At 54.2% G+C, this 26,798-nt stretch overlaps 1 protein-coding gene and 1 pseudogene across 4 annotated transcripts; one reads left to right on the forward strand and one right to left on the reverse strand.

Moving 5' to 3' along the window:
- Window positions 1–100: 100 nt before the first annotated feature.
- Window positions 101–23,808, forward strand: EMC1 (ER membrane protein complex subunit 1). 4 transcript variants are annotated; one of them, XM_006068110.3, is made up of 24 exons: window positions 101–256; window positions 3,195–3,319; window positions 4,006–4,071; window positions 4,310–4,403; window positions 5,485–5,613; window positions 6,195–6,321; window positions 7,041–7,190; window positions 7,468–7,635; window positions 8,116–8,187; window positions 8,652–8,714; window positions 9,362–9,484; window positions 10,336–10,432; window positions 10,759–10,881; window positions 11,478–11,486; window positions 12,636–12,835; window positions 12,967–13,116; window positions 13,745–13,906; window positions 14,441–14,560; window positions 17,484–17,621; window positions 18,871–19,044; window positions 19,790–20,000; window positions 21,002–21,086; window positions 22,121–22,250; window positions 22,433–23,808. In XM_006068110.3, the coding sequence occupies exons 1-24, from the start codon at window positions 162–164 to the stop codon at window positions 22,610–22,612; spliced, it is 2,991 nt and encodes a 996-aa protein (XP_006068172.2). In that variant the 5' UTR covers window positions 101–161; the 3' UTR covers window positions 22,613–23,808. The 4 variants fall into 4 exon arrangements, with proteins under 4 accessions (XP_006068172.2, XP_006068173.2, XP_006068174.2 ...); XM_006068111.3 differs by having other exon boundaries at window positions 8,655–8,714; XM_006068112.3 differs by lacking the exon at window positions 11,478–11,486.
- On the reverse strand, window positions 17,183–17,297 carry LOC112583083 (annotated as a pseudogene).
- Window positions 23,809–26,798: the final 2,990 nt, after the last annotated feature.

Genomic DNA, 26,798 nt, shown 5'->3' on the forward strand with positions numbered 1-26,798 from the left:
GTTCCGCGGAGGCTGGGCCCGCGGCGCGGTGCATGCCGGGCCCAACTTGATGGTTCCGCACCCGGGACCCCGCCTGTGGGCCCAACTCTATGGTTCTGCGGAGGCGGGGCCCGTGGTGCGGTGCATGCCGGGCCGGCGGCGGGCGGGCCCGCGCTCCCATCATGGCGGCGGCCTCGGCTTCCCGGTTGTGGCTCTGGGCTGCCCTGCTTATCCCTGCTGCAGCGGTCTACGAAGACCAAGTGGGCAAGTTTGATTGGTGCGTACGGGGCGGGGGACGAGGGGCGGTTCCTGTTCGGGAACTATTCCCTGTACCTTTTCTTCTGTTTAAAAGGAGGAGGGCTTTACTATGCAGCAGGGCCGGCTGCATAACTTGCGGGGCCCAGGGCAAAATGAAATGTGAGACCCCTCGTTCAAAAATTTTGAAAGAATTTTAAGGTGGCCACGGCAGAGCGTTAAAGCGAGAGTTGGGGGCTCTTCTGAGCCAGTCCCTGGGCGGTTGTACGGGTCGCAAGCCAGTGAAGCGGGCTCTGCCGTCCGGGCTTGCTTGAGTTCTGGTCAGAGGTCACTTCTCCCCGCCCGGCCGCGCTTCTGTGACTGTCAGGATCTGCTGGGTGTCCGACGTCGACCGCTCTCAGCGAAGATCCTCGTTCCCCACCCTTCCAGCCCAACTCGGCCCTAGGCTCAGAACAGGGCCGCTCAAGACGCTTCAGCCAGGAGGTGCCATTCATTCATTCTTTCTTTCACTGACTGGCTCACTCACTCTCCATTCATTCATTCACTCATTCAGCACTTTTGTTCATTCACGTCTCATTAATGCACTCATTCAGTCACTCACCCACTCGTCCACCCACCCACCCCATCCTTAAGGCCAGGGAATTGGCTCATTTTTGCTTGAAATGTCCATTTGCCACTTAAGCATTGTGTGATCTCAGGAAAATGACTTAACCCACTCTGTGCCTCGGTTTCTTGATCTGTAATTGAGTTTACTGATAGTCCATTACCTCCCACAGTAGCTGTAAGAATGAATACGGCAATTCTTTTAAATTACTCTGCGCAGTGGCTGGCTGGCTGAGTACAAGCAGTATGTTACCAGTCATTGCTGGTCAGGGAACACTTTCAGAGCCCAGCTCCTCTGTGAAGTCTTTTCTATATCAAACCAATGGATTTGCGTGTTTGTTGAGTGCTTGTTGTTGGCCAGTGGTCATGCTAGGCACTGTGGGTGCAGAGATGGAGAGGAGCCCAGGCTGGTGAGGGGCAGATACGTAAGTAGGTGATACAAGGCAGTGTGGCTAATGCAGCATAAGTCCTGTGTTTTTTTTTTTTTTTTTTTAGCGGGTCGGGGGGAGTGCTGTGGCTTTTGGGATCTTAGTTCCCTGACCAGGGATCAAACCCATGCACCCAGCGTGGGAGTCCTAACCACTGAACTTGTGGAGAATTCCCATATGTCTCATTTTTAATTATGTGGGCAGATGCTCACAATATACAGTTGACTCTTGGACAACGCAGGGGTTAGGGATGCAGACCCTCTCTGCAGTGGAAACTCGAGTGTAACCTATAGTAAGCCCTCTGCGCCTGCAGTTCGACACCCACAGATTCAACCAACCATGGATTGTGTAGCACTTAAGAATTGACTGTAGAAAACAGCCAGCGTAGGGAATTCCCTGGGGGACTCCATGCTTACAGTGCCGGGGGCCCATGTTTGATCTCTAGTTTAGAGACTAAGGTCCCACAAGCCTTAAGGTGCCACCAAGAGAGGAAAGAGAAGAAGACAACCAGCGCGTAAGTGGATCTGCTCAGTTCAAACCCATGTTGTATATGTTACACCCGTACAACATGTCATCCAATTTAGCAGAATCCTAGGTATATGCAGTTTATAAACTGAAAAGTAAACAGAAAGAAATACACCAAAATGTTAAATGTTTATTGCTGAAAAAAAAGTTTATTGATGATGGTATTTTAGGCATTTTTTTTGTTTTCTGTTTTATACCTTTGTGTATTTTTCATGTTTTCTTCAATAAGCAGGCGTTACTTTTATAGTCCAGATAAAAGATATCAGCATTTTAAAAGAGAGCGTGGGATTCAGACGTAGAAGATTAGGTTAGATTTGGATTTAGACTTAATTTTGCATTCTAGTTCTCACAGCAGTTCGTTGATGTCAGTGGACTTTGGTTTTCTCGCCTCCAGAATGAGAGTGATGGTGTCTGTCCTGTGTACTTGTAAAGGGTTCAGGATTACAGTGAGATCCAAGTAGGCTAGAATACGGTGGAAACTGTCAGATGTCACACACACCTGTCACTCTATACTAATATAGCTCCTTCTTTTGTAAAAAGTCAGACCAGACTGTGTAACAAGGGAAATTCTGTGTGAATGCTGTGTGTTTGATTTGCTGGAAGTGGCATTCGTGAACAGCAGCGTGCCACTCGCCGCCTCTGTAGGTGCTGGTGTGTCAGGGGAAGCCCACTGTGCTCCCTTTATGCAGAGATAAGAGTGTTGAGAGTGATGAGGTATATTCCAAGGAAAGTATGAGTAGTGAGTCAGATGGATCCTGAGCACCGTGTGGGTTAGAACAGGCTGCAAAGAACAAAGGCCTGACTCAAATCTGTCAAGTTTTGTTAGAATGTTTGTGTAACTTTTCTCCAAAGATCAGTGAAAATAGAAGGGGAAGTTCGGTAGTGTATCATTGATAACAGGGTTCATGTCTTTTCTCTCATATGTAATATGAGTGTCTAGTCCCACTATTTTTTAATATTAAAAAATAGTTGCAGCATGTGGGATCTAGTTCCCCGCCCAGGGATCAAACCTAGATCCCCTGCCTTGGGAACACAGTGTCTTACCCACTTGACCACCAGGGCAGTCCCTGGTCCCGCTATTAATGAGTACAGGGAAGACTGTAATTTTGTTCTAGTGGGATTTAGGCCAGGTCCCCTTGTGGGTAAGGTAAATACGTGCTTGCATTTAGAAGGAAGAGTGTTACGTTAGCTATTAGGGTGTGTTCTCTCTTCTTCCCTTTGTTCCTGAGCACATTGCCTGGAAATCTTGCTTTTGGTCAGATCTCTTCATTAACAAACACTTCTCGTGCATCCCAAGACAGGTGTGATGTGATAACCTCCTGTATTTGTGCAGCTGTCTTTTCCAAAGTGTCCTGTGCAGCGATGGCCTTGGCCCCTTCCATTTCCCTCGCCTCTTTCCTTTAGGAGACAGCAGTATGTTGGAAAGCTCAAATTTGCCTCCTTGGAATTTTCCCCTGGATCCAAGAAGTTGGTTGTGGCCACAGAGAAGAATGTGATTGCAGCACTGAATTCTCGGACTGGGGAGATCTGTGAGTGGGCCGGGTAGCTGGGTCGCGGGGGATGGCGTGGCTGCGCATAGTGAGTCCAGGATGTCCCGTGGCCCGCAGCGTCTGCCTGGCTGATACCCCACCCCTGGGGACCACACGGCCGAAAGCTGCGTCCTTTACCGGATTTGGATCGTTTATTTATTTTTCAGTTTTGCCATCTTTGAAATACTTAATATATTCCTATAACTGGCCTTTGAGTTTATTTCCTCAGCCCGCGTCCTGACTGTTTTTAAGTAAGATATTGCTGCAAAAAACACATTTTGCTATTAAGATTTTACAGTGAAGCTTTGGGTGTTCCCCGTTTCCCCACCTCCAATCATTTATATCTCTTTTGTGGATGTTTTTAGGCATTAAAATCATGGAAATGTGATTTATAATCACTGCTTTGCTTGTGAGTCATAGAGATTTTGTGAATTTTGTCTTTGTCCATTTATCTGTTTGGTGGGGTGAGTTGGGGATGGGAAGAGCGTGGTCTCAGATCGGCACAGCGGTGGCTCCCCTCGTTACCCCGGGAGTGGGGCGGGTCACTGCTGGCTAGTGGTAATCCTTCCCTCCCTGAAATAAAACGAGGCACTTCTGTGCAAACAAAGGCTTGTGCGGTTCTCTCCGCGTGGCTTCCTGGATGCCTCCCGTGCTTCACAGTGACGTCTGACTCTCCTGTCTCTCAGTGTGGCGCCATGTTGACAAGGGCACAGCGGAAGGGGTGGTGGATGCCATGCTGCTCTACGGACAGGGTAGGTGGAGCCCGGCTCGTTCTTGTGACGGCGTCAGCTCCCTCTCCTCTTCCCTTGGTTCCTTCCTTTGTTCAGGGGCTGGGAGGGAATGGAGCGGGGGCATTCCCAGCAGGAAAGGACAGGTGCGGTGTGCATCTGCACTTGGACGTGGGAGGTGAGGCCGCTGGTCACAGGCCCTGGGAGGCTCCAGGCGGCGCAGCAGTTTGGGGATGATCTCACGTGGTCTTTTCTCTTCCAGATGCAATCACTGTGTCCAATGGAGGCCGGATCATGCGCTCCTGGGAGACGAACATTGGGGGCCTGAACTGGGAGGTTACCCTGGACAGCCGCAGGTAGAGGAAAAGAAGCTGAATTTCATCTTGCTTTGGTTAAAGGCTTCGCTGGAACACAGATTCTATGTAGACAGCAATTCTGGGCCTTTTGGCTTTTTTTCCCAGTGGGAAAAAACCACGGAAGAACCAGAGAGCATCAAATGTCCACTCTTGATGTCTTGAGGTTATGGGACACGTGCTTACTCAGCCACCGTTTATTGAGCACGTGTTGGAGGCAGAGTGCCATGCTAGGGGCAGTGTTCACTTCTGGTATCGATTGCTTTTCCTAATCTGACCACGACATGAGAGCTTTGCAATGTTCTAGGTAAGACAAAGTGAAAGTGAAAGTCAGTCATGTCCGACTCTTTGCGACCCTGTGGACTGTAGCCTGCCAGGCTCCTATGTCCATGGAATTCTCCAGGCCAGAATACTGGAAAGGGTTGCCATTTTCTCCTCCAGGGGATCTTCCCGACTCACTGCACCCGGGTCTCCTGCATTGCAGGCAGATTCTTTACCAACTGATCTACTAGGGAAAGAAGATTCTAGTATGAGGATGGAGAATACAGCTTCCTGTGTTTTAATTTTATGTTTAAAAACAGTTTGCGCTGCTGTTTCAGCTGCGTCTTGCTAAAGTTGTTTAAATGATGGGGTTGGTTGCATTAGGTTATGCGTTCTCTGATAGTAATTTATTAGGTAAGGGCTTGGGGATGCCCCCAGGCAGTGGGAATCCACTGGTGAATGTGAAACAGTTTCCATCATCAAGTAAGCTCTTGTGTTTGGGCGAGGCCGGCCTGCCGCCTGCTAGCGACAGCTGTCTGACGGCTGCTGTGGTAGAGGCTTGGCCTGGTCACTGTGAAGCCCCAGGGAAAGAAAGGAGCAGCCCTCAGCAGAGTCCGCGCGTCTCAGGGAAACGGTGCAGTCGAGTGGCTGAAAGGACAGTCTTTCAGGTCAGCCAGCAGAGAGCAGAGCCAAGCTCAGGGTGCGGATGCCGCTGAGCCCAGAGCCTGTTCTGTCGCCTCCCGAGGTGGCGGTCGTGTCCCGGGCCGTCCGGCCTGCGACGCGGGAGTCTCTGGGCGACGCTCACCCCTGTTCCTGCCCTCAGTCTCCAGGCGCTGGGGCTGGTCGGCCTGCAGGAGGCTGTGAGGCACGCTGCGGTCCTGAAGAAGACCACCCTTGCCCTCCTTCACCTCTCCAGCGGGCACCTGAAGTGGGTGGAACACCTCCCGGAGAGGTAAGGGTGCCTTCCCCCGGGTGGTGGCCGCCGCCTCCTGCTCTGTACCAGCCTGTCTTTCTCCTTGAGAGCCGAAGCATTTGAATCCTGTGTAGGGCTCACTAGCCTCTAGGCCTGCACTCCAGGGCTGTGGCTGCCTCTGGAGTTTCCTTTGCAGTGAGGAGAAGACTCTCCCCACCTGGGCCCGAGAGCCAGTCGAGCGAGGGGAGTGGCTAACTCAGTTTGTCAGGGACCCAACGCTCAGATTCCTAAGGGGCCGACTGCGTAGCATCCGTGCGCGGAATGCTGGGAGCCGCAGTGTGCCTGGCCCGCCTTAAGGGGGCAGCCTTACTCAGCTGACCGTGCCACATCTTAATTTCTTAAAGAAAAGCTAGAAATCTTACTGTTACATGCTGAATCTCAGTTCTAAATGTTGACAACAAATTCAAATTAAAAAAAGAAAACTAAACCAAACAAAACTTAACGGAGGCTGCTAGTTTGTGACCGCTGGATCAGTCCCTGGCGGCCGGGCTTTGGAGCCCGCGGGTGGTCCTGTTCTGCGGCTAAAGCTGTGGTCCCCTGCTCCTCCTTCCCTCTCTCAGTGACAGCATCCACTACCAGATGGTGTATTCCTGCGGCTCAGGGGTCGTGTGGGCCCTCGGAGTCGTCCCCTTCAGCCATGTGAACATTGTCAAGTTTAACGTGGAAGATGGAGAGATCGTTCAGCAGGTACGGTCTGGCTGGAGGAGCCTCGGGAGTTGCGGAGGGGAGCGGGTACAGCCCTCCTTTGCACTGGGAACCAGGGAACTCGGCCGGGTGAATGCCAGAGCCACTCGTGGTCCCTGCTTCCGGGCACTTGAGGGCTGCCTTCTGCTCTCAGGCGTTTATTTAGAGCCCGCACGTTTGCACATGGCGCACTCTCGGGTGGCTAAAGAAACGGTTGTGTGGATCTGTTCACTGCCTGTATGACCTCACAAGGCGATACTGAAGGTGGTGATACGAGCCCGCGTATGACAGATGCAGCGGAGGAGTGCCGATCGGAGGGCCGAGGACGCTGCCCGGCAGCTCGCAGCCCTGCCGGCACCGTGGCAGCGGCGGCCCTGCTGCTGCTGTGCTGCTGGGGCGGAGAAAGTGGCGACGTGCGCGCTCAGGGCTCAGAGCAGCAGGCGCCAGGAGTGAGCCGCAGGCAGATTCGCCAAGACGAGAAAGCAGTGTCCAGTATTGAGGAGGGCCTGCTTTCGTTTTCAGACTACCAGAAGGCAGATCCCGGTCTTCTCCAGCTGTGGAGCTCTCGGAGGCTGGGAGGGATGGGAAGGTCTCCTCCTTAGTCCACAAGGAAGAACCTTTGAGCTGAGATCCTCCCCTGGGATCTGGTGGTGACAGCTGGTGAGCTGAGAGCGAAATGTGAGGATCCCCAGGAGCCTCCTGTTCTCTCGTCTTTCGTGTAGGTCAGGGTGTCGACCCCCTGGCTGCGGAGTCTCACCGGGGCCTGTGGTGTGGTGGATGAGGCTGTCCTGGTGTGCCCCGACCCGAGCTCGCAGTCCCTCCAGACCTTGGCCCTGGAGACGGAGTGGGAGCTGAGGCAGATCCCACTGCAGGTAAGAGGCTGGAGCTGCTTCCCCGGCCCAAGGTGCTGCCTTGGCCGCTGGGAAAAGCCTTTCTCCCAGGCAGCCCCTTTGAGGTCCGGCCTCTGGCGGAACTGGAATGAGGGCAGACGGGCCACTCTCCTCCTTGGAGAGCCTGAACGGGAGCTTCTGGAGCCCTGTGCCGAGGCCTCGTTACTTTCACTGGCAAAGTGGGACAGAGGCCGCCAGCCTGAGATGGTCCATCCCCTGTCCTCTCCTGGCCCTCAGCCTCTTCCTTCTCGTCTCCCAGTCTCTTGACCTAGAATTCGCAAGTGGATTCCAACCCCGGGTCCTGCCTACACAGCCCAGCCCGGTGGATCCTTCTCGGGCGCAGTTCTTCCTGCAGTTGTCCCCAAGCCACTATGCGCTGCTGCACTACCACCACGGCGCCCTGAGTCTGCTTAAAAACTTCCCACAGGTAACTGCAGGCAGCGTGGTGTGCTAGGATGCAGGAGGATCTAGCTGAGGCGTGGATGCTGGAAATCCCAGCCTTTGAATTTGGAGATACTTACTCAAGACAGAAGACCTCTTTCCATGAGTGTTTTGAGAGGGGTTAGCCTTAGAGTAGGAATGGAATACTTTGTCCTTTTGAGAGTTACAGAGGATTTTTAGAGTAAAAGTGGTACCTTCCTGAACCCATGGGAGAGAGGGCACGTTAATTAGAATTTCCCTATAGATGTGAAGAGCAGCATTGAGCTTGCCTGTATTGGAGGTCAGGCAGGGCCTGGCTCAGCTGTGGGTGCGGTAGGGCCTCTCTGCTCTCAGTGCTCTGGCCATCATCCTCCAAACTTGGGAGCATTTTTAACTCCAAGGCTAAGGGTTCTTCCTGTGGAGGCGACCCTAAGGCTGCTGGCCAGGACAGGCCCTGTTTAGGAACTGACGCCTGACTCTACCCCAGGCTGCCCTGGTGAGCTTCGCCACCACCGGAGAGAAGACAGTGGCTGCAGTCATGACCTGTCGGAACGAGGCGGTGAGTGTTGGGAATAACAGCGTTTGGCCACATGCGGGATCTTAGTTCCCTGGCTAGGGATCGAACTCATGCCCGCTGCGGTGGAAGCACTGAATCTTAACTGCTGGAATGCCAGGGAAGTCCCAGGGTTTTCTTTCCTTATCTTTGCTGGAAGCCCTGAGAACCAAAAGTTTGGGCATGTTCACCTGGTCGCTTTGAACCGGGGCGGGGCGGGGGAGCAGGAGGCTGTTGGGAAGCTATCACTTCATCTGTAGGGCTCTGTGTGCTTCTCCTTTGTGCCCAGGAGTGGCACACCCTCACAGTCATCTGGGACTGTTCCGGGTTGCGTGGGGTGTGTGGGTGGAGACGGGGGTGGGATTTGCCCTCTCCCAAGGGCTGAGATCTGGAGGTGGAAGCTTCATTCTCATGGCTGGGAGGTGACCCTTTGGCTGTATTTTCTCGTTCCGTCCTTCTCGTTTCCATAGCAGAAGCCTGGCGTTTCTGAAGACGGGTCACCTGGGAGCTTTTCGGAGAAGTCTGGTCCCCAGGTAGGTGTGGCCCTGGGCAGTGCTCCAGACCTGTATCGGGTGGGGTGGGCCCCCAGCGAAGCTGGAGGAGCGGTCAAGGCTGGGAGTGGGTCTCCTCGAGGTCCCAGCCTCAGATGGAGTTTTCTAAGTTTTGTAAATTAAACCGTGTTTCTCTTAGATCTTTTTCAATTGGGAGATTAGAAAGTAGAATTCCTAGAATCTGTTCTTAAGCGCGTTCTCCTCTGGGCCTCCGCCTCCTCATGTCTTGTGGGGTCCCTGCTGGTGGAGTTGAGGGTTAGTCTGAGCAGCTGCCCTGACGCAGAGTGTGGGGCGCTGGCCAGAGGCACAGGTTTGGGTCGTGGCTTCCGTTTCCTCAGCTTTTCCCAAGGGGGTCTGCTTTCCCTGCCTGCGGTCTTACTAGTCACTCTTTGGGATGTCTCTCTCCACTCCTTGCTTCTTCTGGAGTAAGTGTGTATGGTGGTTGTAATTTTATTTATTCACTCATGCACCTTATTTCTGCCTTAGGATTTAGCTTTGCCCTTTGGCCCGGGTCCTTCTCCAGGATGTTGCCCCCCCTTCCCCCCAGCCCCACCCAGATTCTTGGACTTCCTTTGGGGGACTTTGCTTTGGGGGACTCCTGTAGCTGACCCATGCGGTCTGTTCCCTAGGACTCGCTGGCATGCTTCAACCAGACCTACACCATTAACCTCTACTTGGTGGAGACAGGCCGGCGGCTGCTTGACACCGCGATCACCTTCAGCCTGGAACAGAACGGCACGCGGCCCGAGCGGGTGAGTCGGGGCCTGCGGGCCTCTCGGCCTGGGGCTCTCTTTCCTCGGGCTCAGCTCAGCGCCAGGGGTCCCCGCCGTGCGCTGTGGTTCTACCTGAGCCACTGGCCGGTCAGAAACGCCTATGAATGCCAGCAAAAGAGGTGCCGCTTAAGCCAGGTTGTCAGTGTGCCGGGCTGCACGCTAAGCTGTTTACTTACTCACTGATGGACTCATCCTCCCGATAAGGGACCTCCCTGATGGTCCAGCGGTGAAGACTGTGCTCCCAGTGTGGGGGGCCTGGGTTCGATCCCTGGTCAGGGAACTGGAGCCCACATGCCAGAACTAAAGATCCCACTTGTGGCAACAGAGGTCCCAAGTCCCACAGCTAAGATGGGGTGCAGGTAAATAAATATTAAAAAAAACATATCCTCCCGGTAGTCTTTTGATTACCACTGCCCTAGCCTTATAAGCAAGGAAGCCATGCCTGGTGAGATTCAAGATGCTATCGCTGCCCAGCCTTGCCTTTGTGCACGTCCAGTGGTGTTCCTCAGCCTCCCTGGGCGGCTGCTGCTTGGTCTACTCCGGGCCTCCTGCTCGCTTTGTGGTGTGTGATCGGTGCATAATGAATGATCTGAGAAGGTCTCAGGTTCCTCCATAGAGAGGACCCGAGCTACCTGCTCTTTTGCTCTGTCAGCTCCTAAGGATGCACGGTGTCTATAAGTGGAGTCCAGGAAACGCTGTGTGCTTTGGACACACGGGGACGCCGTGGCCTGAACTCTGACCACTCCTCATGCTTTGAATCTCGGGGTCTGGGCTCTGAGAGGCGTCTGGATCCCCGCTGACTGCAGGGGTCTTGACTGTTTGGTTCACAGCTGTACATCCAGGTCTTCTTGAAGAAGGATGACTCCGTGGGCTACCGGGCCTTGGTCCAGACGGAGGATCACTTGCTGCTTTTCCTGCAGCAGCTGGGTGAGTGGGCCTCACTCAGCTCATATTTGTGGGCCTGCCCATGAGTTGCATTCAGACCCTTCATCTGGGGCTGTGGCCAGGCTTCTGGGAAAGATTCAAGTGTAGTGTATCCTGCCTATTTTTCCCAGAGCCCTAGGTGACCTGCCTTTGAATACTTCCTTAGCACTCCTGGGCGGGAGACAGAACTCTCCTCACTTGATCCCAGCCCCCAACCCTGCCATTTCTCTTTTTGGCCCGAGAGCGGGGGTGGCCCCTGAGCCTCCGAGAAGGGTCCCTTCAGGGAACGGCGGAGGCGGGCCTGACTCTGGTGACCTTGGCTCCTGCAGCAGGGAGGGTGGTGCTGTGGAGCCGTGAGGAGTCCCTGGCCGAGGTGGTGTGCCTGGAGATGGTGGACCTGCCACTGACCGGGGCGCAGGCGGAGCTGGAAGGGGAGTTTGGCAAGAAGGCAGGTAGGAATGGGGGGCCAGGAGGCAGAGCTGCCGGGGGAGCTCTGGGGCCGCTGGCACCCCCGCTCCCTCCCCGGGCTTCTGGCGTGGCCGATCTGCCGGCCTGCTCTGAACTCGCTCTGCGCCCCGTCTCCGGTGCGTTTGTGGCCCTGTGGCTTATGGGCCCACTCCTCTCCGAAAGGAGTGCCGTGTGCCTCTCTCCAGGGAAAGGCCCTGATGAAGGAGTCTTAGTGTAGCATTGTCGTAGCTGCTGCTGTCTGAGGACCTGAAACCGGCCAAGCGCCTTGTCAGGCACTGTACAGCTGTTGCCCCCAAAGCAGGAGCCCCACCTTTGCAGAGAGCCGTGACTGGCTGGCCCAGGTTCTGTGGGGATAGGCCGGTGCCCTCCAAACCCGGCCGCGGTCCCAGACCCGGGGTGAACTTGGTTCACTCTCCCCTGGTTCCGTCCTGCCCCCGCCTCCCTCCGTCCGTTCGCCCGGCCAGCCCGGTGGTGTTTGCCGGGAGCCTGCTCGGGGCCAGCCGCCCTGCTAGGCGCTGCAGGTGTTCTCAAGCCGAGGATTAATGTGCCTTTACCGTTTATTTCCGCTGCCTGGATCCAGCCATCCAAGGTAAAACCTGCTTCCCGCTGCCTGGTTGCTTGTTGCCTGCCACACGGCTAGCTTTCTCCTTCGTTTGTCTTCCCGGACTCGCCTCAGTGAGGTGTAGACCATGTGTGCGTAGACTGCTTGCCTGTGACTTGCCCTGTGTGCCCATCGCTTCTCTCCCTCGAGCCGGGGTTGACAGACGTTGGCCTAGAGAAGGCGCTGCTCTTTCCCTTGAGCGCTCTGCACCCCGCCCCGGGAGATCCCGGGGGCCCCTCACGAGGTCTGGTCTCGGCAGCAGCCCGGTGGGTGCTGTGCCTTTTACAGATGGGGAGCTGGAGGCTGCAAGGTGAAGTACGTTTCCCAAGGGTGTTGTCTGATTCCTCAGTCGTGGCCGACTCTGTGCGACCCCATAGACTGCAGCCCGCCAGGCTCCTCTGTCCATGGGGTTTCCTGGGCAAGAGTGCTGGAGTGGGTGCCGTTTCCGTCTCCAAGGTCACCCAGCCTGTAAGCAGTGCAGCTGGGATGTGCATCCCGGCTGCAGACTCAGGCCTTGCTTCTCACCGTGCTGCCTTGCTGCGGTGACCGGTCTTGTCTCCAGAGGAGATTTGAGGGTGGTGGTCTCGTGGATGGAGGAAGGGGAGGAGTGAAAGGGAGCCCTGGGAGTGGGCTGCAGGGACATCTGTTGGGAGCAGGTTGAGCAACTGACAACCTAGGCCTGAAGCCGAGAGAAACAGAAGTACCAGTTGATGGCACACACACGTGCACCCCGGCACCCCCACAGCCTGCCCTCGTCCGGCTTTGTCACGGTGCCCGGGAGCCTTCTGCTGGCCGTTCTGGATGTGGGCTTGTGGTGGAGATGTTTGTGGCACGGCTGCACCCTGCATGGCTGCCCCCTACCCTTTTAGCCTCCTGCCCCGAGATTGCAGGCAGGTGGCGTGCTGAGAGCCCCATGAGTAGGTCTTAGAAGTTCCCGCACGGCTGTGCCTGAGTGTGGGACTGTTGGCATCGGACATAGGACTGCTCCTCGGGCTCGTGACCTGGGGTGTGGATGACACGAGTGCTGCGGAGGAGAGGGAGAGAGCCCTCCTTAGGGGGAGCAGGTGCCCCATCGCTGGAAAGCCCCACTCCGCCGAGGAGAGAGCCTCAGCCGCTGTCCCTTTTCCTTGACACCAGACGGCCTGCTGGGCATGTTCCTGAAGCGCCTGTCTTCCCAGCTCATCCTGCTGCAGGCCTGGACCTCCCACCTCTGGAAAGTGTTTTACGATGCGCGGAAGCCCCGGAGCCAGATCAAGAATGAGATCAACATTGACACTCTGGCCAGGGATGAATTCAACCTCCAGAAGATGATGGTGATGGTGACGGCCTCAGGCAAGGTGAGCCCTTCAGAGGCCCCGGGAGCCGGACAGGAAGCCCGGGGCGGGAGCTGGAGCTGGTTCTGGTTTTCAAGGACAGAAGTAGTTCTGGGTCAGCCTTTCTGGTAGTGAGCCCGGTATTTATTTTGCAGCTTTTTGGCATCGAGAGCAGCTCTGGCACCATCCTGTGGAAACAGTATCTCCCTAACGTCAAGCCGGACTCCTCCTTTAAGCTAATGGTCCAGAGGACGACTGCCCACTTCCCCCACCCACCCCAGTGCACCCTCCTGCTGAAAGACAAGGTGAGCCTGCTCCGTGCCTCTGAGCCTGTGTGGGTGCGGTTTTGTGTTTTGTAACTCTAGTTGGGCCTTTGGGATTCTCTGAGAGTTACAGACAGAGAGTCAGGGCTTAGAGCTCTGTTTTCTTGCAGTTTTTTGCCCGAGTGCCCCTCCTCCCCGACCAGGGGTGGTGGTGGCCGAGGAGGAAGCGGCTGTAGCGTAGGTGGGACGTTACCAGGTCCCTAGTAAGCTGGCCCTGTTTCTCCCAGACACAGGCGGGTGTCGGTACCTAGAGGGCAGCTTGCTCTTCTCCCGGGGATGGAGGGCATGACGCCAGCTGTTCTTGCCTCTGCCTCCCAGCGAGCAGATGGCTGTTTGCAGATACATTCTGCCGTCATTGGAAAGGGGACCTGGTAGACATTTCGTTTGTTCCTCAGCGTGACACATTCTTAGATTTGGAGCTAGAGGCGGTTAAACTTTTACCCTTTTGAAACATCAGCTGTCAGACGCTTTCACCTTCAGCCAAAGCTTTGTTTTCCACAAGGCAGGGAAAGACTGGGGGATCCACCGTGGCTGAGCTCAGGTCCCCAGTTCCTTAGGATTTGCAATCTTTTCCTGTTGGTGGAGGCTGACCTTTGCTTGCCCATTTCAGGAGACGGGAATGAGTTCGCTGTATGTCTTCAACCCCATTTTTGGGAAGTGGAGCCAGGTGGCCCCCCCCGTGCTGAAGCGCCCCGTCTTGCAGACTCTGCTCCTGCCCATCATGGATCAGGACTATGCCAAGGTGCTGTTGCTGATAGACGACGAGTACAAGGTACGCGTCTGCAGAGGTTGCAGAAACCGCCCCGCCCCCGCCGTCGATGGGTGGGGGCAGGGTGCTCACACAGCAGCTCGTGGGCTCCAGGTGGGCGCTGACTGCAGTCAGGCCTCAAAGGGCTTCTCTGCGCAGCGCAGTGGCTCTTTCTGCACTTGTGAAAACTGGGTCTCTTAAGAGAATTCAGTTTAAGACCTGATTGAATTTAGCAGACTTTAATTCCTTTAAGATCCTCTTTGATGGGAAACAGTAAAGAGTCTGGAGAAATCCATGCTTAGGGATTCCTTCTCCTTGAACTCTTTTTCTTAAAAAAAAAAAACCAAACATTTATTATTTTGATTTTATTTGGCTGAGTCTTCGTTTTGGCTTGCAGGATTTTCGATCTTGGTTTCAGCACGCAGGATCTTCAATTGCGGCATGTGGGATCTAGTTCCTTGATCAGGGATCAGTCCAGGGCCCCCTGTACTGGGAACGTGGAGTCTTAGCCACCGGACCACCAAGTCCCCCCCATAACTCTTCTCTGGGGTTTTCTAGGTCACAGCTTTCCCAGCCACTCGGAATGTCTTGCGGCAGCTCCATGAGCTCGCCCCTTCCATCTTCTTCTACTTGGTGGACGCGGATCAGGGGCGGCTGTGCGGATATCGACTCCGGAAGGTGGGCAAGGGCATCCTGGCAGGACCCGTGGTGGGAGGGGTGTAGGTAACAGGAGTGGATTATGCTGGCCCTGGTGTTGTAAACGTAGATCGGCGTCAGCCTGGGGTCCGAGGCCATCATTCTCGTGTTTGTGGAGTAGGCCCGGTCGCTGCTGCCGTGGACGGAGCTGTGCACGACAGACGGGGCCTTGGCCCCTGTGGAGCGTTCACTCCATGTCCCTCTCGGGTGGCAGAAGGAGTGTTTTTGCCATCCTTAGTGGGGGAGATGGGAATGGTGATTGAACAGTAGTGCTTTCTGTACGAAGGTGGTGTTATTGATCCACTCTTACTTGAATGTGAGTTTTGAATTTTATTTCTAGAATTGGGATCGATTTGCTCCGATTCTGACATACTTGAGTCCAGCTCTTGGAAATACTGATTCACGCTGGCTCTGAAGTCCTGCTCTGAACTTCACAGGGGCTGTCTTGGCCCCGAGAGCAGGGCCGTGTTGAGGGCTGATCTGAGACGTGTCCTCCCCGGCGGGTCCTGCCGTCCTGTCTGGAAGCCTTTTGGAGAGGCTCAGACCTCGGGCCCAGCTGCTCGTGCAGGAGGCCTGGCTGTGCCCCTCGTGCACTTGGCATCCTTGGGCAGATGGCTTCCGGCTGGTCTTCTGTTTTCTTGTCTGTAAGACAAAACGGTAATAATAGTACATCAGAGTGTTTTCATGATGAGCTGGAGAGTGAATATGTCTAAGTCTCGTAAAGCAGGGCCTGGCACACAGTCCACGCCACATAGGTTTCACGTGCTGTTGTTTAAAAAATGCAGTGCCCTTTCCTGACATTTTGTAACAGCTGCTGCTGCTGCTAAGTCGCTTCAGTTGTGTCCAACTCTGTGCGACCCCATAGATGGCAGTCCACCAGGCTCCCCCATCCCTGGGATTCTCCAGGCAAGAACACTGGAGTGGGTTGCCATTTCCTTCTCCAATGCATGAAAGTGAAAAGTGAAAGTGAAGTCGTTCAGTCATGTCCGACCCTCAGCGACCCCATGGACTGCAGCCTTACAGGCTCCTCCATCCATGGGATTTTCCAGGCAAGAGTACTGGAGTGGGGTGCCATTGCCTTCTCCGTTTGTAACAGCTAACCTTTAGCATAAACAGCACAGGAATGGTCTGTCCACAGAGTGTGCTCTTTACCCGGTGGGTAAAGAAACACTGCTCTTCTGAGTTGATGGAAAAGGGGCCTTGAAAGAGTTCATGGGCGGGGGTGTGACCCAGGGTGTGGGTGTCATGGACCAGTGGAACCCTGAGGGTGTCATCGTAAAGACGGTCTAGGGGAGACACAGGAGGCAGAGCTCCAGAGGGAGTCAGCCGGGGGTGGGCTTCCAGGCTCTGACCTCCGGGGGCTCCCTGGTGACGTTGCTCTCCGGAAGGGTTTTAGTGAATTCTGGTGTTTTCATAGGAATCTGTGAAATGTTTTCATCGGAGCCGTATTTTTTAATAAAGATTATTATTGAAAAGATTAAAAAAAGAAGTAACATGTGAATGCATTCTCCTGGTGAAAGTTTGCACGGATACAGTGTTGCGTGAGCAAACCGCGAAGGGCCCGTTGAGCCCCATTGCCAGCTGCTTCCCCGGCTGGAACGTGCGTCCGTGGCCCGCACGCCTTCCACATCCCGCTGCCGTGCCCTCCGCTGAGGACACGACTGCGTGGTCCGCATGGGCAGGCGCAGCGTGTATATTTCTTACCTGAACTGGAATTGAGCCACATTTAAACAGTAGGAAGTCTGCTTTGTTCACTTGATAAGTTTCCTACTTCCTTCTTTTGTTAAACCCATATCTGATTAAAATACAACCCTGAGAAGAGTGCAGAATCCTGCGGTCACTGCTCAGCGGCCCTTCACGGAAGGACCACACCTGTATACGCAGCAGTCAGAGCAGGAAGCCCCCTCCAGTCACTACCCACCCCCCATCCCTTAGGGCTCCGTGTAATTCCACGTGTGGAGGTATAATCACGCGTTTAACCATACAGGTTTATTGGTTTCTTATGACAATAAAGAGGATTTCTTGTCACATTTTGAGGTCCCTTCCAGCTTAGTAGTTCCCCACTGGCTCAGTGTACAGGGACCTTAGATGTTGGTAATAAGTGGTAAATTTCCTTTGAATTAGTCTTACTCAGATAAACAATGGGATACTACTAACTATTCTTCTTTCACACTGGCTCTAGTATCTTTCTTTTTTTTTTTGACAGAAAGTAGGATTATTGGTGGGTGTGAGTGAGGAGGGGTGGCTCTGAGGCTCCCGTGGGTGCGGGCCCGCCCGTGTCCAGAGGGCCGCAGAGTAGGGCTGTGTGTGACCCCACAGCCGGGCTGGAGGCGCCGCTCCTCAGCCGCCAGGTCTCCAGGTGCATGTGCCTCGCGCTTAGCGCAGCTGCACTTCTTGCGGTTGCAGATCTGCCGGCGGCCAGGGAACTTGAACTTGGCTCTGCGTTGGGCCTCAGCCACATGCCCCTTGTTCTGCATGTTGGTGCAGATGGACTCCATGGCTTGGCTGACCGCTGCGCCCTGGAGATTTCCAAAGGCACCGTGCTGTGCTGTGTGGAGCCTGGACTGGGGACAGTATGGGGTCAGACACATATCCCCCAGAGAGGACTGTCTCAGGTCCCCTCGGGCAGCCCAGACAAGCAACAGGTGCCTCCAACTGCCCAGGAGGCTGCTGTTTGCAGCCATTGCACACCAGGCTGTACTGGTTTTCTAACTTGAACTAGGAGTTCCAAAACCTCTTTCCAGACTAGATCCTTACTGCTGCTTCTCTAGGACCTCTGAACCCTGTTCCATCCTGCACAGAGGTGCCCGCTGAACTGCAGGACAGGTCTTGCCACACCTGTCGGGGGCCTAAGGGTGCCTTCCTGATGATCGGTGCCGGTCCCTTCTCTTTGGCCCCACCCCAGGACCTCACCACTGAGCTGAGCTGGGAGCTGACCATCCCCCCGGAGGTGCAGCGCATCGTCCAGGTGAAGGGGAAGCGCAGCAGCGAGCACGTCCACTCCCAGGGCCGAGTGATGGGGGACCGCAGCGTGCTCTACAAGGTATGGCGGGCGCCTGCTGCCGTGCAGAGGGGCCGGGCTTTCGTTCCGACTCTGCGATTGGTGGAGAGGGGAGCTTCCTGTCAGTTTTTTAATCCCTTTGAGCCTTACTTTATTGCTTGTGAAATGGGCCTGTGAAATACGCTGTTCTCCTGGGGTGGTGGTGATGATCACACGAGACAGCACCCAGTGCCAGGCGCCTGGCCTCTGCCCAGCAGCTGCCACCTGTTAGGGTTAGTGGTGGTGCTGATAGACCTTTCTGGGGTTAAACCTTAGTCAATCCATCAGAAACTCCCATCTGTGATCCAGCATCCTCCTGAGTGGGAGATGGAGAGGCGACTCGTCAGCTGCAGAACCATCCACGAAGGAACGTAGTCCTTAAGGTGATGAACATGAGTCACAGCCTCTGGCAGAGCAGAGACGGAGTTGGAGGAGGAAGCGAGGCCTAGAGGGGACCGGGTTTTGGCAGGTGTGGAAGAGGAGCTAGGCCTGGGGCGTGTTGAGTTTGCCATGAGACATCTGAGCAGCGATACTGACGTGGTGGTCCATTAACGGGTCTGGAGTTCAGGGAGGGGCCTGGCTCAGACATGTAAACTTGGGCGATGCCAGCCCCTGTAGATGTTCTGGAAGTCATCAGATTGGCTGAGGTCACCGGGAGAACGGGTGCAGCTAGAACACCCAGAGACTGGAGAAACGAGGACGGACCTGCAGAGGGGACTGGGAAGGAGCAGCCACTGAGGCAGAGGACAGGTGGGGCCTGGGCGTCCCGGACGCTGGGGGAAGGCATCTTAGGAGGGGAGTGATCGCTCACGTTACCAACCTAGTCGGTCAAGGTAGACGAGAACCGAGACGTCTCCGTTGCTGTGGTGGTCGCAGGGCCCTGGTGGAGAGACGTCAAGTTGCTGGACCAGTGTCCTTCCGTCAGGAAGTGGGCCGGCTGGGGCTGTGCCTCGAGTGACCGTTGGCTTGTTTGTGACCTGAGCGAGTTGCTTAACTACTTTACGATGCTTCATCTGTGGAGTGTAGATAGTAAGTTCTGTTTGCAAGGATATTCATGAGATTCAATGGACCAAGCCCAGCCCCCAGTGGACACTGAAAAAGTACAATGATGATGACCCCTGATAGGAAGCTCCTCCACCCAGAAGAGCTGCTTCCTCTGCCAGCCGGAGGGCTCTGTGCCCACCTCCCTGCCCCAGGCTCACGGTGGGGTGCCACTGTGGTTCTGAAGGAGCCTTTCTCTCCGTCTTCCCAGAGCCTGAACCCCAACCTGCTGGCCGTGGTGACGGAGAGCACGGACGTTCACCACGAGCGCACCTTCATCGGCATCTTCCTCGTGGACGGCGTCACGGGGCGCATCGTCCACTCGTCCGTGCAGAGGAAAGCCAAGGGCCCCGTCCACATCGTGCACGCAGAGAACTGGGTTGCGGTAGGTGGGCGGGCAGCCTGGGCGGCGCAGCCTCCGGGGCCCGGCCGGCCTCCTGCAGCTCCAGTCCCCCCCCCGACCTCTTGTTCGGGAAGCCGGTTGCTGCTTGGTGCTTTCAGAATTCAGAACCCCTGGCTGGCAGCAGAGGGGGCTGGGTAGGGGGCTGGGATGCCTGGATTTGATCGAGTTCTTCCATTTTCGGATTTTTAAACCTCGAGCTAGTTACTTAAGCTCCCTGTGTCATACCAGAGGGGTAACAGTAGTCACCTCCTCTAGTCAAGTTTTGAACAGTGCCTGGCATGTTGAAAGCACTCAGATGTTAGCTGTTAGTCTTGTGACTTGTAAGACTCTTGCGAATTCATTTTTCTTGGGGTGCACCTGGGTAGTCCAGATGCAGCTACCCTGAATGTTACTGAATTCAGTGAAAGTGAAAGTCACTCAGTTGTGTCTGACTCTTTGCAACCCCATGGACTGTATAGTCCATGGGATTCTCCAGGCCAGAATACTGGAATGGGTAGCCTTTCGCTTCTTTAGGGGATCTTCCCAACCTGAGGATTGAACCCAGGTCTCCCGCATTGCGGGAGGATTCTTTACCAGCTGAGCCACAAGGGAAGCCCAGCTCAGTAGCAGGAAGAAAGCTGGGGTGCTGGTGGCTTTTTCCTTCTCAGACATGCCTCTGCACGTCGATTCCCCTTCCCAGCCAAGCCAGCAGCCGGGCCCTGAGCAGCGCCCCCTTCTCTCTCCGCAGTACCAGTACTGGAACACCAAGGCCCGGCGCAACGAGTTCACGGCGCTGGAGCTCTACGAGGGCACGGAGCAGTACAACGCCACGGCCTTCAGCTCCCTGGACCGCCCGCAGCTGCCCCAGGTCCTGCAGCAGTCCTACATCTTCCCCTCCGCCATCAGCGCCATGGAGGCCACCATCACAGAGCGGGGCATCACCAGCCGCCACCTGCTTGGTGAGTGAGCCGCGCCCTCGGCGGCCTTGCTGGGATCCGCGAAGAGGGCTTTGTTTCAGCAGAGGATGCTCCCCGGTCCAGTCGGCTTTGCCGTCTGTGAGAGAGCTGACACACCCACCCCAGCCCTTGTTTCTGATGGACCATTTTCACGACACCTCTGCTTTGTTTGCCCCTCGCTTGGGACGTTGCACCCTGATGGCGTCCCTCACGGGTAGCCTGTGCAGATGGGCTGCAGAGACTGGCGAGGTGCAGGGTCTCATCTTTGTGTAGTTCAGATTCAGGACGTGGTGACTACATAGCAGGCTGCTCCATCCAGTTGTTTTTACCAAAGACGTTTGGAGCTCTGAGCTTTGACAGACACTCTGCATCACTGTTTTATCCTCAGAAGTGAGGAAGACAGCCCTCTTAGCGGTTTCCCCCGTTTAATTCCCACTGTTTCTAAAACAGGCGATCCTGCGGGACCTCATGTTGCCAGGCCCTTCCTGTCCCCTCCTCCTGTCCCCCCCCATCCCCTATGCCCCTGCCCGCATCCCGCACCAGCTTCCCTGCATCCTATCCCCTCCCCCATGTTCCCCCCATCCCCCGCCCAATCCTGCACCAGCCTCCCTGCTGCCCCAGCGTGCATGCTCATGTTTTGCAACAGCGAGGAGCCCTGCTGAGCTGGGCAGGTGCTACTGGAGAACAGGATGGGAGATACAGAGGTCCAAGGGCCTTCCACTCTTTTCTCTTTCATCATTCCCTAGTTCTTGATTCTAGAACTTTATTTTCTGATGTCTCAGGATGATATGTGAAGAGACTAGTGTCTTCAAAAGTGAGAACCTTCCTACAGACCCATGTGTATTAGGACTATTGTTTTTGGCCATTGAAGGGCACCTCATTGACCTGTTTTTTTGGTTTTAAACTCTATTTTGATTTTTGCGATAAGGACATTTTTGTAAGTAGCCCTAATCTGGGATCAGGTCCACGTGAACACTCACTTCTGTTGACTTGTCTCTGTGCAGTTGGGCTGCCTTCTGGAGCGATCCTTTCCCTTCCTAAGGCCTTGCTGGATCCTCGGCGCCCCGAGATCCCAACAGAGCAGAGCAGGTAGGCCCTTATGGGACACGCTGAAGGCTGTAACGTTAAAGAGCGCTGCCTGTGGATGATGTTTGGTTCTCTTTCGGCTGTGCTGTGGGCGTGGCCGTGAACAAGTCTGCCCTCATGGAGCTTGCGTTCTACTAGGGGTGGCGAGATGGACGATAAGTAAGATAAACAAGTGAAATAATGCTATGTTAGATGCTTTTAAACGTTAAGGAGAAAAAACTCTTATAAAAAGGGGCAAGGGGCTAGGAAGGGGTGGTACACGGGGTGAGGTTTGAGAGGGTGGCCTGGGAAGGCCCCCCCCGAAAAGGCGACATTTGAGTAAGCACTTGAAGGAGGCGAGAAGCTGGCCTTGTGGCTGTCCGAGGGCGAACCTTCCAGGCGGAGGAAACCGCCATCGCAGATCCCTGAGGTCGTGTCTGGCGAGTTGCAGGAAGGGCTGGAGGCCACTGCGGCTGCCAGCGTTGGGCACACTGGGAAATGAGGGGAGGGAGGTGACCGGGCCGAGGTCCCATGGGGAGGCGGTGGCTCGTTACCGATCATACCCATTTTTAAATTTCTGGCCATCATCTCTGTGTGTTTTCTTGCCTCTGTCCCGGATCTCTTCCCTCGGGGGTGAGGAACTGTGGGCAGGGTGAGGAGGTGCCAGGTATGCCCTCGCATGCAGGGGAGGCAGGAGGGCGGCTCGGAGAGCGGGAGGCACAGCTGAGCTGAGGCGCTCGGGGGAGAAGAGCCGCCAGCGGCCTAGTGCTTAGCGTCTTGCTTTTAAAGTGGTCCTTCTTCCTCTAGTGTGAAATCACCGGCTGTCTGGGATGTTTTAGACTCAGAACAAGGTAGGAATCCAGGTCTTACTGTACACAGCGTCCTCTCGTGCAGCCCTTCCAAACACTCAGCTGCTCGGTGTTTAGCTCCCTGATGCACGTAGGCCTCAGAGGAAGATCGGAGGCTGATCCGTGGCCTGGAAACCGCCCAGGGCTCGGGGCAGCCGGGAGATCCCCTTACAGCAGCTTTGAAAGCAATCCTGGTTGATGTTTTTGCAGAGAGGAGAACCTGATCCCGTATTCTCCAGACGTGCAGATCCACGCGGAGCGGTTCATCAACTATAACCAGACAGTCTCCCGAATGCGAGGCATCTACACAGCCCCGTCGGGCCTGGAGTCCACTTGCCTGGTGAGCAGAGCCCCCAGCCTGCCCTGTGCCCCCTCATCCAGCCCCAGCTGCCCTGCGTGACCCTGCTCTCTGCTCCCCTCGGGAAATGACCGAGGAGCCTGTCTCCCTTCTGATACCCGAGTCTGTGGCCGTGGCGGCCGCTGGTGCCTTTCTCACGGGCTCGCGCTCCCTCTGCCCTCCAGGTCGTGGCCTACGGTTTGGACATTTACCAGACCCGCGTCTACCCGTCCAAACAGTTCGACGTCCTGAAGGACGACTATGACTACGTGCTCATCAGCAGTGTCCTCTTTGGCTTGGTCTTCGCCACCATGATCACGAAGAGGCTGGCGCAGGTCAAACTCCTGAACCGTGCCTGGCGGTAAAGGCCCGAGACCCCCTGCCGGAGAGCGGAGAGCCAAGGGGAGCGAGGGTCGGGCGCCAAGCTCCAGTGGCATGTGCCGGGTAGGGGGGGACGTGTGTTAGGCACTCATCTCAGTTAAATGGGGAGGAGGATGGACTCTCGTGGAGACTGCTCTGGGGACACGTCTGTGGAGGAGTCACCAGAGGCGGACGCAGGCTGGACTCTGTCAACCGAGACCGCAGAGCATCCTGACCGACTTTCCCCTCGAGTCCCAAGGCTGTCGTCATCGCCTTCTGTGCCCATCCACAAACGTCACTGTTCTGTAAGACCTCCAGCAGACTTCTCTTTCGTGAGCCCTGCTTAAATTGATGTCGGTTTGCCTTCTGTCTCGCAGGTGTATCTGGAAAGCCTTCTCCTCGCTTCCAGAGTCAGAGGGAACTCTTACCAATGACTGTACCTTATAGGTGCCTTTGCTGTCTTACACTGGGGAGAAGGAAGAGCCTGCCTTAGCTGAGGTTTGAGAACCGATCCAGCCTCTCATGGCTTCTTTCCAAAGTAACTGTGGGTCGAGGAATCTATATTTGTGTCACAATTTCTCTTAACTAAGCCTCTCATTTCATGCTCCCATTCATGAGTGGGCCAGCCGGCCTTAGATTCAGTTTATCGAAAACCACGTGCGTAATAGTGTTTTCCTTTGTCAGTCATCGTCCAAGCTTTTCTCCTAAGATGTGTCAGAGCTGAGGCCTTTTTAGTACTACTGAATTGTCTGCACCTTGAAAGGATTTCAAGGGAGGAAGGCAAATCTGCCCGTTTCACACTCTCTCTTAACCTCTCCTTTCACCTTCAGGCTGACCTGGTCATCTTATAACCCAGTTGGAAAAAGTTGTCCTTGTTTAAGAAACCTCATTATTTATGTTTGGTTATGCGTTAATGCTTGGGTTACTATACTTCTTTTAAAATCAGCAGATTTTAAATCTTACCTGTAAACGAGGGAAGGAAGGGGCAGGGGCGGGGCGGGGGCGTCTTGAGGCTATAGCCTTGTTGACTGGCTGGGCTGCTGTTTCTAGTGCAAACTAAAGACAGCCTAAAAATGTTCCCTGTTGGTGGATTTGGGGACTGATGGAGTTTCTCTCTGCTGTGAAGAATGAAATGTACAGAGAGCCCTGTTGGGAGAGAGGTACGTTTAAGTGTCTGAATAAAGCGAGTGGCGAATGACAATGTTGAAGTCCTTTTTTGTGGCTTTGGAGCGTCACATTGGGGCCACTGCTGCCTCGGAGGCGACAGAGAGCTGTGTTCCGGAGTGGAGCGAGCGCAGTGTTTTAATTGGGAAACAGGCCAGTTTAATCATGCAAGAGTTGTGTCATATAAAAAACAAAAGTTTCTGTTTCTGTGGTCACATGCTGGTGGTAGAGAAGGAAGAGAAAGAATAATTTTACTTTATTATTATTATTTTAGCATTTATTTACCTGGCTGGTTACAACACACAGGTCTTGGTTACAACACACAGGATGCTTGTTGGATTATGGGGGACCTTTCCTTCCTTCTCTGGTTGTGGCCTGGGGGCTCAGTAGTTGCGGCTCACAGGCTGCATTACCCCTTGGGATACGGGATCTTAGTTCCCTAAGCAGGGATTGAACCTGTGACCCCTGAGTTGCAAACTGAAATCTTAACCACTGGATCACTGGGGAAGTCCTGTGAAATTTGATTTTAATGAATGAATGAACATCTGAGTATCTTCAGAAAAAAAACAGGCAGCTATTCATCCTGACTCAAGGCTTATTTTGTTTAAAGTGACCTGGGAGATAGGGATAAGTACCAGTTAAAGAAAAAAAATCTGCCCTACTTTTGAGGAAGCCTGGCTGGGATTTTGTCTGGCCTGTATAAATGTGGACAGGTTGCATCCTTAGCTGTTGCCCTGACGCCTGCTCTGCTTACATAGTAGCCCAGTCAATCTGCTAAATTCTAGTTTTCACGGATGTGCCAGAGTCTGAAAGAAGAAGCTGATGAGATGGAAGTTAATCTGCCTTTCCGTAAAATTCCTTATATTTCGGCTTTAATCATAACTATGTTACTGAAAGTTATTGAAAAGCATTTAAAGTAGCTAATGCTAATGACTGGAGAAGGCAGTGGCACCCCACTCCAGTGTTCTTGCCTGGAAAATCCCATGGGCGGAGGAGCCTGGTGGGCTGCAGTCCATGGGGTCGCTAAGAGTTGGACATGACTGAGCGACTTCACTTTCACTTTTCACTTTCATGCATTGGAGGGGGAAATGGCAACCCACTCCAGTGTTCTTGCCTGGAGGATCCCAGGGACGGGGGAGCCTGGTGGGCTGCCGTTTATGGTCGCACAGAGACGTACACGACTGAAGCGACTTAGCAGCAGCAGCAGCAGCAGCAGCAATGCTCATGGCATGGTCAAATCTGAGTCTCCTTAGGTCTCAACCTTCCTTAATCCTAGGGCAGCACTTGCTTCTGACCAGCTACACTGAGCCTCTGCCTATGGCTTTTGAAACCGCTTCCTCTGAATTCTCTGATGTGTTTCCTTTCTTCTTTCTCCTTCCTTTCCTTCTCTGCTCCTCTCTTTCTTCCATCCTGCCAGGGGTGGAAGTGCAAGTCCTATCACTGGACCGCCGGGGAATTCCTGTCTGATCTGTTTTCTTGTCTTCCTCTTTTTCTGTGTGTATCCCAAGAGCCATCTGTTTTCCCCTGCCTACACTGTTGTTCAGTCACTCAGTTGTGTCCAACTCTTTGGGATCCCATGGACTGCAGCACGTTCGGCTTCCCTGTCCTTCACCATCTCCTGGAGGTTAAATCTTGTCTCTAAATGAGGGGAGGAAAGGGTAGGGGTGGGACACGGGCGTCTTGTGGATGTAGCCTCGTTAACTGGCTGGATTGTTATCTCTGCTGCAAACTAAAGATGGCCTAAAAATGTTCCCTGTCGGTGGATTTGGGGACTGATGGAGTTTTTCTTTACTGTGAAGAATGAAATGTACAGAGAGCCCTGTTGGGAGAGAGGTACTTGCGGTGTTTGAGTTAAGGAAGGAAGTTCCTCAGTATTTTTATTAGTGTGGTTAGCATACAAGATCTTTTGGTGTAAAATTTTGCTGCTGAAGAGTATTCAGTGATTCTCAGTCTCTTTTGGGAATCATGTAGAATGGTCTGTGGTTTTTGCTCTAATTTCTCCTTCGTCTTTGACTGGTTGGGAGTCAATGATTGGGAAACATGAATTGTAGTTAGAACATTCAGGATCAGTAAGAGCTTTTAAAAATTTTGGTAGTTTTCTTTGGCAGGGGGTTTAAAAAATCATGTATTATGCCCCACTGACCCTCTTAAAATTATACAGCCTTTTAACTTAATAGCACTTGAAGAGTGGTGATAGCTGCTCCCCTTCTCCCATCCGTAGCAAAGAAGTTTGGTGAGCAGCTAATATGCAGTTAATACCGTTTGATTGTCATAAATTAGGAGATGTTGTTGTTCAGTTGCTAAGTTGCGATTAGGAGTGGTTCTCCAAAACAAGTTACAGAGTTAAACGTTTCTGCACCCAGATAATTCTTGCTAGCCTTCTTCCAATGTGTATTTTGCCTACAATCTACAACCGTAAGTCACCAGGCATTTTGCCTTTCTCTTAGTTGCAGCATGTGGGACCTAGTTCCTTGACCAGGGATCACACACCAGTCCCCTTGCATTGGGAGCGCAGAGTCTTAGCCATTGGATCACCAGGGAAGTCCCCTATCACTTGCCTTTTTTTGATAAGAACTTATTACATAAGCTACAATTATCAGGCTTCCCTGATAGCTCAGCTGGTAAAGAATCCACCTGCAATTCAGGAGACCCTGGTTTAATTCCTGGGTTGGGAAGATCTCCTGGAGAAGGGATAGGCTACCCCCTCCAGTATTCTTGGGCTTCCCTGGTGGCTCAGGTGGTGAAGAATCCACCTGCAATGCAGGAGACCTGGGTTCGATCCCTATGCTGGGAAGGTCTGCTGGAGGAGGGCATGGATACCCACGCCAGTATTCTTGCCTGGAGAATCCCATGGACAGAAGAGCCTGGTGGGCTGAGAGGAGCCTGGCAGGCTGCAGTCCGTGGGGTCACAAAGAGTCGGACACTACTGAGCAACTTTCACATAGGGCTTCCCTGGTGGCTCAGATGGTAAAGAATCTGCCTGCAGTGTGGGAGACCTGGGGTTGATCCCTGGGTTGGGAAGATCCC

The sequence above is a fragment of the Bubalus bubalis genome, chromosome 2 (assembly GCF_019923935.1).
Source record: "Bubalus bubalis isolate 160015118507 breed Murrah chromosome 2, NDDB_SH_1, whole genome shotgun sequence".
Taxonomy (NCBI): Eukaryota; Metazoa; Chordata; class Mammalia; order Artiodactyla; family Bovidae; genus Bubalus; species Bubalus bubalis.